This window comes from Leucopleurus acutus (assembly GCF_964270905.1).
Source record: "Leucopleurus acutus genome assembly, chromosome: 8".
Classification (NCBI taxonomy): domain Eukaryota; kingdom Metazoa; phylum Chordata; class Mammalia; order Artiodactyla; family Delphinidae; genus Leucopleurus; species Leucopleurus acutus.
The window spans coordinates 25,485,850-25,500,293 of record NC_139151.1 but is presented as its reverse complement, the minus strand read 5'-3'; the positions used below and the strand labels follow the sequence as shown (position 1 = coordinate 25,500,293).

Here is a 14,444-nt window from a genome sequence, read left to right as displayed (position 1 = left end):
CTGGTTTAGGATGTCTTAAGGCAGCCTATCTGCTGGTGGGTGGGGCTCTGTCTCCATCCAGTCAGTTCCTTGGCCTGAGGTACCCCAGTGCTGGTGCCTACAGACTGTTGGGCCAGGGAAAGGCTTTTTCCTGGGTTTAATTAGCTAGAGGGAGGATTCTACAATGGTGTTTGCCAGCACCATTGTCCATGTGGTAGAATGAACTCCCCAAAATAGCAGCCATAAATGTCTATGTTCTCAGGGTGAGCTGCAGTTGCCTCCTGCCTCTCTGGGAGACTCTCCAAGATCAGCAGGCGCCTATCAAATTACTGCTTCTTCCCTGGATCCTGCAGCATGTGAGATTTTGTGTGTGCCTTTTAAGAGTGAAGTCTCTATTTCCCCCAGCCCCTTGGGACTTCAGAAAGAAAGACCCACTGGCCTTCAAAGTCAATGCTCTGGGGGCTCATCTTCCTAGTGCAGGACCCCCAAGCTAGGGAGTCTGATGTGGGGCTTGGACCTCTCACTCCATTGAGAGAACCTCTGCATTTGTAATTATTCTCCCATTTGTGGATCACCCACCTCGGGTATGGGACTTGACTATGTTGCAACTCCACACACTTACCATCTTTTTGTTGTTCCTTCTGTTTATCTTTAGTTGTAGAAGATCTTTTCTGGTTGTTTTTGATCCTTTTCATCGATGGTTGTTCTGCAGATAGTTGTGATTTTGGTGTGCCTGTAAGAGGAGGTGAGATGAAAGTCTTTCTACTCCGCCATCTTGGCCAACCTTGGTTATGTTTACTTTAGAGATAAGCAAATTACAAGCATTGTAGTCCAGGCTCTGAGTCACACAGCTAGTATCTTATAAAGCCAGGACTGTTCACCCCTACAATAGGCACTTTGAGGAAAGGCATCTTTTCTACCCTCAAGTGGCTTGCAGTCTAATTGGGGAGGTACTCTGCATCTACAAAAATCACTAAATCTTATCCATAGAGCTTCTCCAAAATACCTCTCAAATGTTTTCTGTTCCCACTGCCTTATTCTAGCCATCATCTCCAACCTGAAGTATTAAAATAGCCTTTTAATTCTGCCACTAACCATTAGCCTCCTCCCTTCCGTCTTCTAAAGTACCACCGGAGGGATTATCTAGTCATGGTATTCTCTAGGTTACAAACTTCAGGTTCTCTATGTCTGATCGTAGAAAACCCATGCATCTTAGCATGTATTTTGGACCCTTTCCAGTTTATTTCTTTAAGCTATTTCTCCTCTATCCCATTATGTATAGCCTGTTTCCTCCACGCTCTGTCATTCACCATGACCCATGCCATCCTATATGCCCAGATATTTGCTCATGTGGTTCCCTGTTACCCATTATTCTCAGAGTAGAATCTGGCTCTTTTTTTAAAATTGCTACTCATTGAGTTTAGAAATCTTCTCTAGCAAATTCAGGAGTGGGATCTTTATTCTCTTCTTTGGTTAATTCAAATTCCACATCTGATAATAAAATCAATAATAATAACACATTCATTGAGTGTTTAGTATGTGCCAATTGTTAAAGTAAGTGTTTTATAGCATTATTTCATTTAATTGTCACAATAACCTTGTAGTGAGATATTGGTATTATCCTCATTTTTCACATAGTTAGAAAGGGCTCTTAATTCCTGCACTACACTATCTCTTGAGGGAAAAACTATGTCTTGTTCACATTTGTATTTCCAGAGGCTGGCCCATGGTTTGTATTTAACTTCTTGAGCTTAGGCTTCGTCATCTTTAAAATGGGTAATTATACCCTTGTTATCTACTTCATAAAATTGTTTAGAGCTAGGGTAAGCAAATTAATGCCTGTAGGTCAAATCTGACCTGCCATCCATTTGTCTAAGTAAGGTTTTATAGGAACACATCCACGCTCATTCATTTATATGTTGTCTTTGGCTGCTTTTGTACTCCATTGGCAAAATTAAGTAGTTGTGTCAGTGACCTTATGGCCTACAAAGCCTAAAATATTTACTATCTAGCCCTTTATAGGCAAAGTTCGCTGGTTTAGAGGCTTGGGTGATATATTGCCATATTGTTTAATTGCTTTCATTTATATAAACATAGGAGACCACTATCAGTGTTTTTACTTACAAACTATGAAAAAGAAACCTGGATTTTATGGTCATTTAAACATAGGCTGGGATAAAATTGATTACATCACTTTACATTCATGTAGCACTGTCCATATGAGTTATTCAAATGGACATTTCTATTAAATATTTTCTAACCAAATTAATAGTAAAGGTAAAAATTTATGTGGATTCATGTACTTAATAGAAAAAAATATAATCCAGAATTAAAAGATCTCCTGATGGGTAGAGCTGCTTCTCCTATAATGAATGGGTGGACATATGCCCTTGCTCTTTCTGTTCTGTAGCAGACCTGAGACAGGGCAGAAGTGTTCAAATAAGCTTGAGATAAAGACTGAATGCAAAGAGAAGAGAATTAAACAGAGTACAGGCCATGATGAATGATGGACTGACTCAGTGTGCAGCCTCCACATCTGTAGCTTGTCACCTGCCTTGGGAATCACCCTTCCTAGCTCTCATCTCCTGCACTTGGCAGGTGGCTTTGTAATAACTCTATTCCCAGTAGTACAGCTTTAGATGGCTAGACTCCTCAGATCCCCCCACCAGAGGCCCACCACCTTAGTTCAGATTTCCAGTCAGCTTCTTAGGTACAAGAAATGACCTTACCTTTCAGAGCTACCCTCCCTCCTCCCTTTATTTTTCAAGGAAGAACTTATCTATCAGAAGAGAATCAGGTAACTCAAGAATTCTTATAGGAAATGTAATACTTGGTAGTATTTCATATAAGTGGTTTAGCATAAGCGACTTTCATTTTCCATGAAAGTGACCCGTATTAAAGCAGACAGTATTAAGAACTTATTAAGAACACTTTTTAGCCATTAATCTAGTTTGTTGTGGTACATGAAATTATTAAAATAGAATTTCTTTTTTGTAATTTAGTTTTGAAATATTTTATTATTCAAAGCTTTTACTCTCCCAAAGTATTCCCTGAATGAAAGAGGTTTATAACTTAGTTGTGGAAATGAAATGCTTGCTGTTGCCATTTTACTCCACTCACTTGATGAGACCAGATATATATTTTTTTTTTCTTTTTTTTTTTTTTTTGGGGGACGCAGGCCTGTCACTGTTGTGGTCTCTCCCGTTGCAGAGCACAGGCTCCGGATGCGCAGGCTCAGCGGCCATGGCTCACAGGCCCAGCTGCTCTGCAGCATGTGGGATCTTCCCGGACCGGGGCACGAACCCGTGTCCCCTGCATCGGCAGGCAGACTCTCAACCACTGTGCCACCAGGGAAGCCTGAGACAAGATATTTTTAAACTGTGTAGGGCCCTGAGATTACTTCCAATCGTTTAGGTGAATTTGATGAGCTTTGCAATCTGTTTCCTTTTGTTTTGTTCTGTTTGCATTGTGGCAGTAACCAAATCAGTGCCCAAAGGATTTTTTTTTTTTCGGTACGCAGGCCTCTCACTGTTGTGGCCTCTTCCATTGTGGAGCACAGGCTCCAGAAGCACAGGCTCAGCGGCCATGGCTCACGGGCCCAGCCGCTCCGCGGCATGTGGGATCTTCCCGGACCGGGGCACGAACCCGTGTCCCCTGCATCGGCAGGCAGACTCTCAACCACTGTGCCACCAGGGAAGCCCTCCCAAAGGATTTTTTAAAGGAGACATTTTTTCTAGTTTTTAGTACTCTTCTGATGAATTAAAACATTTTCTGTTTTGAAGAATACAGAGCACTGGCAAATTCTTATATGTATAATATAAAAAGAGATTTCTTATACCAATGTTTTGCTTTCAAGCATGATAGATTTACTTCCTTTCCTCTGAAACTTTTCTCTCACCCTTTAGATTGAATTTACCTATTGTGCTAAAACATAAAATATTGTATCATTTGAATAATAAGTAATTTTGGATTACTGCGTAAAATAACTGATGAATTACAACTTTTTTTTGGTTAGTATTTCCTGTCTTGGACATTGCTTTATACTATGTCAAATGTGACAGTTCACTATAACGCAAGATGTTTGTGTATTACTGTCCTGTTTAAGCTTTAAAATCCATATAACGTAGAATTAGCAATTTAAAAGATGAATTATGTCATGAAGCTCAATATTAAAAAAACAAACAACCCAATCAAAAAATGGGCAGAAGACCTAAATAGACATTTCTCCAAAGAAGACATACAGATGGCCAAGAGGCACATGAAAAGATGCTCAACATCACTAATTATTAGCGCAATGCAAATCAAAACTACAACGAGGTATCACCACACACCCGTTAGAATGGGCATCATCAGAAAATCTACAAACAACAAATGCTGGAGAGGGTGTGGAGAAAAAGGAACCCTACTGCACTGTTGGTGGGAATGTAAATTGATACAGCCACTATGGAGAACAGTATGGAGGTTCCTTAAAAAACTAAAAATAGAACTACCATATGACCCAGCAATCCCACTACTGGGCATGTACCCTGAGAAAACCATAATTCAAAAAGAGACATGCACCCCAGTGTTCATTGCAGCACTATTTACAATAGCCAGGACATGGAAACAAGCTAAATGCCCATCAACAGACAAATGGATAAAGAAGATGTGGTGCATGTATACAATATAATATTACTCAGCCATAAAAAGGAACAAAACTGGGTCATTGTAGAGACATGGACAGCTCTACAGACTGTCATACAGAGTTAAGTAAGAAAGAGAAAAACAAATATCGTATATTAATGCATATACGTGGAATCTAGAAAAATGGTACAGATGAACCGTTTTGCAAGACAGAAATAGAGACACAGATGGAGACAACAAACGTATGGACACAAAGGGGGAAAAGTGGTGTGGGGAGAGAGTGGTGGTGGTAGGATGATTTGGGAGATTGGGATTGACATATATACACTAATATGTATAAAATAGATAACTAATAAGAACCTGCTGTATAAAAAAAATAAAAGAATAAAATTCAAAAAAAAGAATTATGTCTTTAGTAATAGGAAATTTTATATATGTCCCTGTCTATAATGAAGATATAATATAAAATATTATTAATAGTCTAAAAAGTAAATTTATTTACATGCCCATCTTTATTTACTAGAAAGAACTTATGTTTTGAAATTGCATGTTTATACAATTGTGGGTCTCAGTCTTTCTCCCTCTCTCAAGTAATGATATGTACTAAGTCTATCTTTTTATACAAAGTTTAAAAAGTACAAGTTTCTTAAGCAGTGAAGAGCATAGTGTTTAGAATTTATATTAGTCCATTAAAATATAATTGATCATAATTAAAATTATTTCAGGTAACAAAGATGATAATAACTTTTGAGGTTTATTCATGAACATGACTGATTTTTCTTTTTTTTTTTACTTTGCTTTACTTATTTATTTATTTTTTAACAAATTTATTGGAGTATAATTCTTTTACAATGGTGTGTTAGTTTCTGCTTTATAACAAAGTGAATCAGCTATACATATACATATATCCCTATATCTCTTCCCTCTTTTGTCTCCCTCCCTCCCACCCTCCCTATCCCACCCGTCTAGGTGGTCACAAAGCACCGAATTGATCTCCCTGTGCTATGCAGCTGCTTCCCACTATCTATTTTACATTTGGTAGTGTATATATGTCCATTCCACTCTCTCACTTTGTCCCAGCTTCCCCCTCCCCATATCCTCAGGTCCATTCTCTAGTAGGTCTGCATCTTTATTCCCATCCTGCCCCTAGGTTCTTCATGACCTTTTTTTTTTTAGATTCCATATGTATGTGTTAGCATACAGTATTTGTTTTTCTCTTTCTGACTTACTTCATTCTGTATGACAGACTCTAGGTCACTAGACTCTGCCTCACTACAAATAACTCAATTTCCTTTCCTTTTATGGCTGAGTAATATTCCATTGTATATATGTGCCACATCTTCTTTATCCATTCATCTGTCGATGGACACTTAGGTGCTTCATGCCCTGGCTACTACAAATAGTGCTGCAATTAACATTGTGGTACATGACTCTTTTTGAACTATGGTTTTCTCAGGGTATATGCCCAGTAGTGGGATTGCTGGGTCATATGGTAGTTCTATTTGTAGTTTTTTAAGGAACCTCCATACTATTCTCCATAGTGGCTGTATCAATTTATATTCCCACCAACAGTGCAAGAGGGTTCCCTTTTCTCCACACCTTCTCTAGCATTTATTGTTTGTAGCTTTTTTGATGATGGCCATTCTGACTGGTGTGAGATGATATCTCATTGTAGTTTTGATTTGCATTTCTCTAATGATTAATGATGTTGAGCATTCTTTCATGTGTTTGTTGGCAGTCTGTATATCTTCTTTGGAGAAATGTCTATTTAGGTCTTCTGCCCATTTTGGGATTGGGTTGTTTGTTTTCTTGTTATTGAGCTGCATGAGCTGCTTGTAAATTTTGGAGATTAATCCTTTGTCGGTTGCTTCATTTGCAAATATTTTCTCCCATTCTGAGGGTTGTCTTTTGGTCCTGTTTATGGTTTCCTTTGCTGTGCAAAAGCTTTGAAGTTTCATTAGGTCCCATTTGTTTATTTTTGTTTTTATTTCCATTTCTCTAGGAGGTGGGTCAAAAAGGATCTTGCTGTGATTTATGTCATAGAGTGTTCTGCCTATGTTTTCCTCTAAGAGTTTGATAGTTTCTGGCCTTACATTTTGGTCTTTAATCCATTTTGAGCTTATTTTTGTGTATGGTGTTAGGGAGTGATCTAATCTCATACTTTTACATGTACCTGTCCAGTTTTCCCAGCACCACTTATTGAAGAGGCTGTCCTTTCTCCACTGTACATCCCTGCCACCTTTATCAAAGATAAGGTGTCCATATGTGCGTGGGTTTATCTCTGGGCTTTCTATCCTGTTCCATTGGTCTATCTTTCTGTTTTTGTGCCAGTACCATACCGTCTTGATTACTGTAGCTTTGTAGTATTGTCTGAAGTCAGGGAGTCTGATTCCTCCAGTTCCTTTTTTCGTTCTCAAGATTGCTTTGGCTATTCGGGGTCTTTTGTGTTTCCATACAAATTGCAAAATTTTTTGTTCTAGTTCTGTGAAAAATGCCAGTGGTCGTTTGATAGGGATTGCATTGAATCTATAGCTTGCTTTGGGTAGTAGAGTCATTTTCACAATGTTGATTCTTCCAATCCAAGAACATGGTATATCTCTCCATCTATTTGTATCATCTTTAATTTCTTTCATCAGTGTCTTATAATTTTCTGCATACAGGTCTTTTGTCTCCTTAGGTAGGTTTATTCCTAGATATTTTATTCTTTTTGTTGCAATGGTAAATGGGAGTGTTTTCTTGATTTCACTTTCAGAGTTTTCATCATTAGTATATAGGAATGCCAGAGATTTCCGTGCATTAATTTTGTATCCTGCTACTTTACCAAATTCATTGATTAGCTCTAGTAGTTTTCTGGTAGCATCTTTAGGATTCTCTATGTATAGTATCATGTCATCTGCAAACAGCTTTACTTCTTCTTTTCCAGTTTGGATTCCTTTTATTTCTTTTTCTTCTCTGATTGCTGTGGCCAAAACTTCCAAAACAATGTTGAATAATAGTGGTAAGAGTGGGCAACCTTGTCTTGTTCCTGATCTTAGTGGAAATGTTTTCAGTTTTTTACTATTGAGAACAATGTTGGCTGTGGGTTTGTCATATATGGCCTTTATTATGTTGAGGTAAGTTCCTTCTATGGCTACTTTCTGGAGGGTTTTTATCATAAGTAGGTGTTGAATTTTGTCAAAAGCTTTTTCAGCATCTATTAAGAGGATGATATAGCTTTTATTCTTCAATTTGTTAATATGGTGTGTCACATTGATTGATTTGCATATATTGAAGAATCCTTGCATTCCTGGGATCAACCCCACTTGAATATGGTGTATGATTCTTTTAATCTGCTGTTAGATTCTGTTTGTTAGTATTTTGTTGAGAATTTTTGCATCTATGTTCATCAGTGATATTGGCCCGTAGCTTTCTTTCTTTATGACATCTTTGTCTGGTTTTGGTATCAGAGTGATGGTGGCCTCATAGAATGAGTTTAGGAGTGCTCTTCCTCTGCTCTATTTTGGAAGAGTTTGAGAAGGATAGGTGTTAGCTCTGCTCTAAATGTTTGATACAATTCACCTGTGAAGCCATCTGGTCCAGGGCTTTTGTTTGTTGGAAGATTTTTAATCACAGTTTCAATTTCAGTGATTGTGATTGGTCTGCTTATATTTTCTGTTTCTTCCTGGTTCGGTCTCAGAATGTTGTGCTTTTTAAAGAATTTGTCCATTTCTTCCATGTTGTCCATTTTATTGGCATATATTTGCTTGTAGTAATCTCTCATGATCCTTTGTATCTCTGCAGTGTCACTTGTTAGTTCTCCTTTTTCATTTCTACTTCTGTTGTTTTAAATCTTCTCCCTTTTTTTCTTGATGAGTCTGGCTAATGATTTATCAATTTTTTTTATTTTCTCAAAGAACCAGGTTTTGGTTTTCTTGACCTTTGCTATTGTTTCCTTCATTTCTTTTTCATTTATTTCTGATCTGATCTTTATGATTTCTTTCCTTCAGCTAATTTTGGAGTTTTGTTGTTCTTCTTTCTCTAATTGCTTTAGGTGTAAGGTTAGGTTGTTTATTTGAGATGTTTCCTGTTTCTAAAAGTAGGATTGTATTGCTCTAAACTTCCCCCTTAGAACTGCTTTTGCTGCTTCCCATAGGTTTTGGGTTGTCGTGTTTTCATTGTCATTTGTTTCTAGGTATTTTTTGATTTCCTCTTTGATTTCTTCAGTGATCTCTTGGTTATTAAGTTGTGTATTGTTTAGCCTCCATGTGTTTGTATTTTTTACAGATTTTTCCTGTAATTGATATCTAGTCTCGTAGCGTTTTTGTCAGAAAAGATACTTGATATGATTTCAATTTTCTTAAATATACCAAGGCTTGATTTGTGACCCAAGATATGGTCTATCCTGGAGAATGCTCCATGAGCACTTGAGAAGAATGTGTATTCTGTTATTTTTGGATGGAAGGTCCTATAAATATCAATTAAGTCCATCTTGTTTAATGTGTCATATAAAACTTGTGTTTCCTTATTTATTTTCATTTTGGATGATCGGTCCATTGGTGGGAATGGGGTGTTAAAGTCTCCTTGTATGATTGTGTTACTGTCGGTTTCCCTTTTTATGGCTGTTAGCATTTGCCTTATGTATTGAGGTGCTCCTATGTTGGGTGCATAAATATTTACAATTGTTATATCATCTTCTTGGCTTGATCCCTTGATCATTATGTAGTGTCCTTCTTTGTCTCTTGTAATAGTCTTTGTTTTAAAGTCTATTTTGTCTGATATGAAAATTGCTACTCCAGCTTTCTTTTGGTTTCCATTTGCATGGAATATCTTTTTCCATCCCTTCACTTTCAGTCTGTATGTGTCCCTAGGTCTGAAGTGGGTCTCTTGTAGATTGCATATATACGGATCTTATTTTTGTATCCATTCAACCAGTCTATGTCTTTTGGTTCGAACATTTAATCCATTTACATTTAAGGTAATTATCTATATGTATGTTCCTATGACCATTTTCCTAATTGTTTTAGGTTTGTTATTGTAGGTCTTTTCCTTCTGTCATGTTTCCTGCCTAGAGAAGTTCCCTTAGCATTTGTTGTAAAGCTGGTTTGGTGGTGCTGAATTCTCTTAACTTTTGCTTGTCTGTAAGGTTTTAATTTCTCTATCAAATCTGAATGAGATCCTTGCTGCCTAGAGTAATCTTAGTTGTAGGTTTTTCCCTTTCATCACTTTAAATGCGTCCTGCCACTCCTTCTGGCTTGCAGAGTTTCTGCTGAAAGATTAGCTGTTAACCTTATGGATATTCCCTTGTATGTTATTTGTTGTTTTCCCTTGCTGCTTTTAATATTTTTTCGTGGTATTGAATTTTTGATAGTTTGATTAATACGTGTCTTTGCGTGTTTCTCCTTGGATTTATCCTGTATGAGACTCTGTGCACTTCCTTGACTTGATTGACTATTTCCTTCCTCATATTAGGGAAGTTTTCAACTATAATCTCTTCAAATATCTTCTCAGTCCCTTTCTTTTTCTCTTCTTCTTCTGGGACCCCTATACTTCAAATGTTGGTGCATTTAATGTTGTCCCAGAGGTCTCTGAGACTGTCCTCAATTCTTTTCATTCTTTTTTCTTCATTCTTCTCTGCAATAGTTATTTCCACTATTTCATCTTCCAGGTCACTTATCTGTTCTTCTGCCTCAGTTTTTCTGATATTGATTCCCTGTAGATAATTTTTAATTTCATTTATTGTATTGTTCATCATTGTTTGTTTCATCTTTAGTTCTTCTAGGTCCTTGTTAAATGTTTCTTGCACTTTCTCCATTCTATTTCCAGGATTTTGGATCATCTTTACTATCATTACTCTGAAAACTTTTTCAGGTAGACTGCCTATTTCCTCTTCATTTTTTTGGTCTGGTGGGTTTTACCTTGCTCCTTCATCTGCTGTGTGTTTCTCTGTCTTCTCATTTTGCTTAACTTACTGTGTTTGGGCTCTCCTTTTCACAGGCTGCAGGTTTGTAGTTCCCGTTATTTTTGGTATCTGCCCCCAATGGCTAAAGTTGGTTCAGTGGGTTGTGTCAGCTTCCTGGTGGAGGGGACTAGTGCCTGTGTTCTGGTGGATGAGGCTGGATCTTGTCTTTCTGGTGGGCAGATCCACGTCTGGTGGTGTGTTTAGGGGTGTCTGTGACCTTATTATGTTTTTAGGCAGCCTTTGTGCTAGTGGGTAGGGTTGTGTTCCTGTCTTGCTAGTTGTTTGGCATAGGGTGTCCAGCATTGCAGCTTGCTGGTTGTTGAGTGGAGCTGGGTCTTGGCGTTAAGATGGAGATCTCTGGGAGATTTTTGATATTACGTGGAGCTGGGGGGTCTCTGGTGTACCAATGTCCTGAACTCGGCTCTCCCACGTCAGAGGCACAGGGCTGACACCCACCCAGAGCACCAAAACCCTGTCAGCCTCACAGCTCAGAATAAAAGGGTGAAAAAAAGAAAGAAAGAAAGGTAAAATAAAATAAAGTTATTAAAATAAAAAATAATTATTAAAAATTAAAAATTAAAAAGTAATAAAGAAGAGAAAGAAAGACGGAAAGAAGTGAGCATCCAAACCGAAAAAGAAATCCACCAATGATATCAAGTGCTAAAAACTATACTAAAAGAAAAAAGGACAGTCATAACCCTAGGACAAATGGTAAAAGCAAAGCTATACAGACAAAATCACATGTAAAACTATACACATATACACTCACAAAAATAGAAAAAGGAAAAAAATATATATGTCATTGCTCCCAAAGTCCACTGCCTCAATTTGGGATGGTTTGTTGTCTAGTCAGGCATCCCACAGATGCAGTGTACATCAAGTTGATCGTAGAGATTAATCTGCTGATCCTGAGGCTGCTGGGAAAGATTTCCCTTTCTCTTCTTTGTTTGCACAGCTCCTGGGGTTCAGCTTTGGATTTGGCTCCACCTTTGCGTGTAGGACACCTGAGGGCGTCTGTTCTTCGCTCAGGCAGGACGGGGTTAAAGTAGCAGCTGATTAGGGGGTTCTGGCTCATTCAGGTGGGGGGGGGCGGGGCACGGGAAGGGAGGGGTATGGAATGTGGGGCGAGCCTGCCATGGCAGAGGCTGGCATAACGTTGCAACAGCCTGTGGTGCGCCGTGTGTTCTCCCGGGGAAGTTGTCCCTGTATCACGGGACCCTGGCAGTGGCGGGCTGCACAGGCTCCCGGGAGGGGAGGTGTGGATAGTGACCTATTCTTGCACACAGGCTTCTTGGTGGCTGCAGCAGCAGCCTTAGAATCTTATGCCCGTCTCTGGGGTCCGCGCTGATAGCCATGGCTCGCACCCGTCTCTGGAGCTCGTTTAGGTGGCGCTTCTAATCCCCTCTCCTCGCGCACCAGGAAGCAAAGAGGCAAGAAAAAGTCTCTTGCCTCTTCTGCAGTTCCAGACTTTTTCCCGGACACACTCCTGGTTACCTGTAGCACAGTAGCCCCCTTCAGGCTGTGTTCACACAGTCAACCCCAGTCCTCTCCCTGGGATCCGACCTCAGAAGCTGGAGCCTCAGCTCCCAGCCCCCACCCGCCCTGGCGGGTGAGCAGACAAGCCTCTCAGGCTGGTGAGTGCTGGTTGGCACTGATCCTCTGTGCGGGAATCTGTCTGCTTTGCCCTCTGCATCCCTGTTGCTGTGCTCTCTTCCATGGCCCCGAAGCTCCCCCCACCCACCCCTGCCACCCACCGTTTCTGCCAGTGAAGGGGCTTCCTAGTGTGTGGAAACTTTTCCACTTTCCCAGCTCCCTCCCACTGGTGCAGGTCCCGTCCCTATTCTTTTGTCTCTGTTTTTTCTTTTTCCCTACCCAGGTACGTGGGCAGTTTTTTGCATTTTGGGAGGTCTGAGGTCTTCTGCCAGCGTTCAGTAGGTGTTCTGTAGGAGTTGTTCCACATGCAGATGTATTTCTGATGTATTGGGGGGGGCAGAAGGTGATCTCCACGTCTTACTCTTCTGCCCTCTTGAAGGTCTCCCTACTGATCTTTCTTTATTCAGCTATATGATGCTTGTTTACTTTCACCCTTGTTATAGGTGAGAAATGAAACTCGTCAGTTCACTTTTCTTTTTATTAATAATGCTGCTAAAAGTTTTGTTTGTAAAGTGAGATAATCATCTGAGGATTTGAATAATGCATACCCTCAAATTTTTCCTCTTCTCCCCTTCCCTTTATTCTCTTAAATATTTTTGAAGACTCCAAAGAACTTTTGTAGAAGATTGTGTGTATGTGTATATATTTATACATACATACATACATATGTATGTGTGTATATATATATATATACAAACACACACACGCACACATGTACACATACACACACACACCACACACACATTTCTGTTTAGGAGCTAAAACAGAAAGATTAAAAACACCAAAATATACAAGTGTACATTCCATTGCCTTCAGAGCAATGAGATCATCACATGTCATTCAGCCTCTGGAAAATTCCACTGTATTCTTATGAGAAGATGAGAGTGAAAGACAAGTAACCTCTTAGTTTTATTATGAGATAGTTTTTACTTCCTAGACTCTCTGAAAAGGTCTTAGGGTCCCTCCTAGGAGTCTTTCGATCATACTTTGAGAGCTGCTGTCATAGATAATTGAAAGATAATCAAATCTTCAATTGTAATGTATTTGCATATATTCAGATTTCCAAAGTTTGTCCTAATAATGTAGTTTACTAAATTTCAGTCAATAAGAAAGAGTATTATATGTGTGTATATCAACAGGCTAATTTTTTTTCTTTTCTTCAGTTATGGAAATTCTTGAAGCCCAATACTCCGCTAGAATCCCGGATTTCTAAGCAGTGGTGTGAAATTGGTTTCCAAGGTGATGATCCTAAAACAGATTTTCGAGGAATGGGACTTTTGGGACTGTACAATTTGCAGTAAGTAAAATAAAGAATGGTTGAGTTTTAAAGTGATGTTCTGATCTCCTCATACTGAAATGTCAAAGTTGATTTATTAGTTCCAAAAGCCACTTCCCAGGACACTCCAGGAAAACATTAAAATCCTCTGATTTGAACTCAGGTTCATAAAATTTTAAAAGCTCCTACTATCTTCCTTTTATCTGGCAAACTTCATGGATTCTTTTAAACAAATCTCAAATTTATTTTTAACTTTTTGTTATGAAAAATTTCAATTATATTCAAAAACAGAGGAACGATTATAAAGAACCCCCTTTACACTGATCACCCAAATTCAGTAACTATTGAGATTTTGGAATACTTGCAACACTTGTTTTTTTGGTAGAAGCGTGTTAATGAAAATCCTATGCTGTTTGTTGTTTCACCCTAATATTTCAATATATAGCTCTAAAAGACATCAATATTACCTTACATTAACCACAATGACATTATTACACCTAACAAAATTAACAATGATTCCTTGGTATCATCTATATCCTGACTATATTCAAACTACCCAATTATCTCAAATATGTCTTGTTACAGCTGGTTTGATCTGATCCAGTTCCATGTAAGATCTATGCATTGCACTTAGTGATTATATCTCTCTCGTTTTTTTTGTCATCTTATTTTTCTTTAATTAATTTTTATTGGAGTATAGTTGCTTTACAATATTCTGTTAGTTTCTGTTGTACAGCAAAGTGAATCAGCTATACGTATACATATATCCCCTCATTTTTGGATTTCCTTCCCATTTAGGTTACCACAGAGCATAGAGTTCCCTGAGCTATACAGTAGGTTCTCGTTAGTTATCTATTTTATACATAGTATCAATAGTGTATATATGTCAATCCCAATCTCCCAATTCACCCCCCACCTTGCCTCTTGGTAGACATACGTTTGTCCTCTACCTCTGAGTCTCTATTTCTACTTTGC

The 14,444-nt window shown here is 38.6% G+C and overlaps 1 protein-coding gene across 2 annotated transcripts in view; it reads left to right on the top strand.

The window, feature by feature from the left end:
• Positions 1 to 14,444, top strand: part of ELMOD1 (ELMO domain containing 1) — a gene marked incomplete at both ends in the record, with an annotated part of 76,306 nt that overhangs the window by 43,761 nt on the left and 18,101 nt on the right. For both annotated transcript variants that reach the window (XM_082843909.1, XM_082843908.1), the window contains one exon: positions 13,357 to 13,490. In XM_082843909.1, coding sequence (XP_082700035.1) covers positions 13,357 to 13,490 — 134 coding nt within the window. The remainder of the gene's footprint in view (positions 1 to 13,356; positions 13,491 to 14,444) is intronic.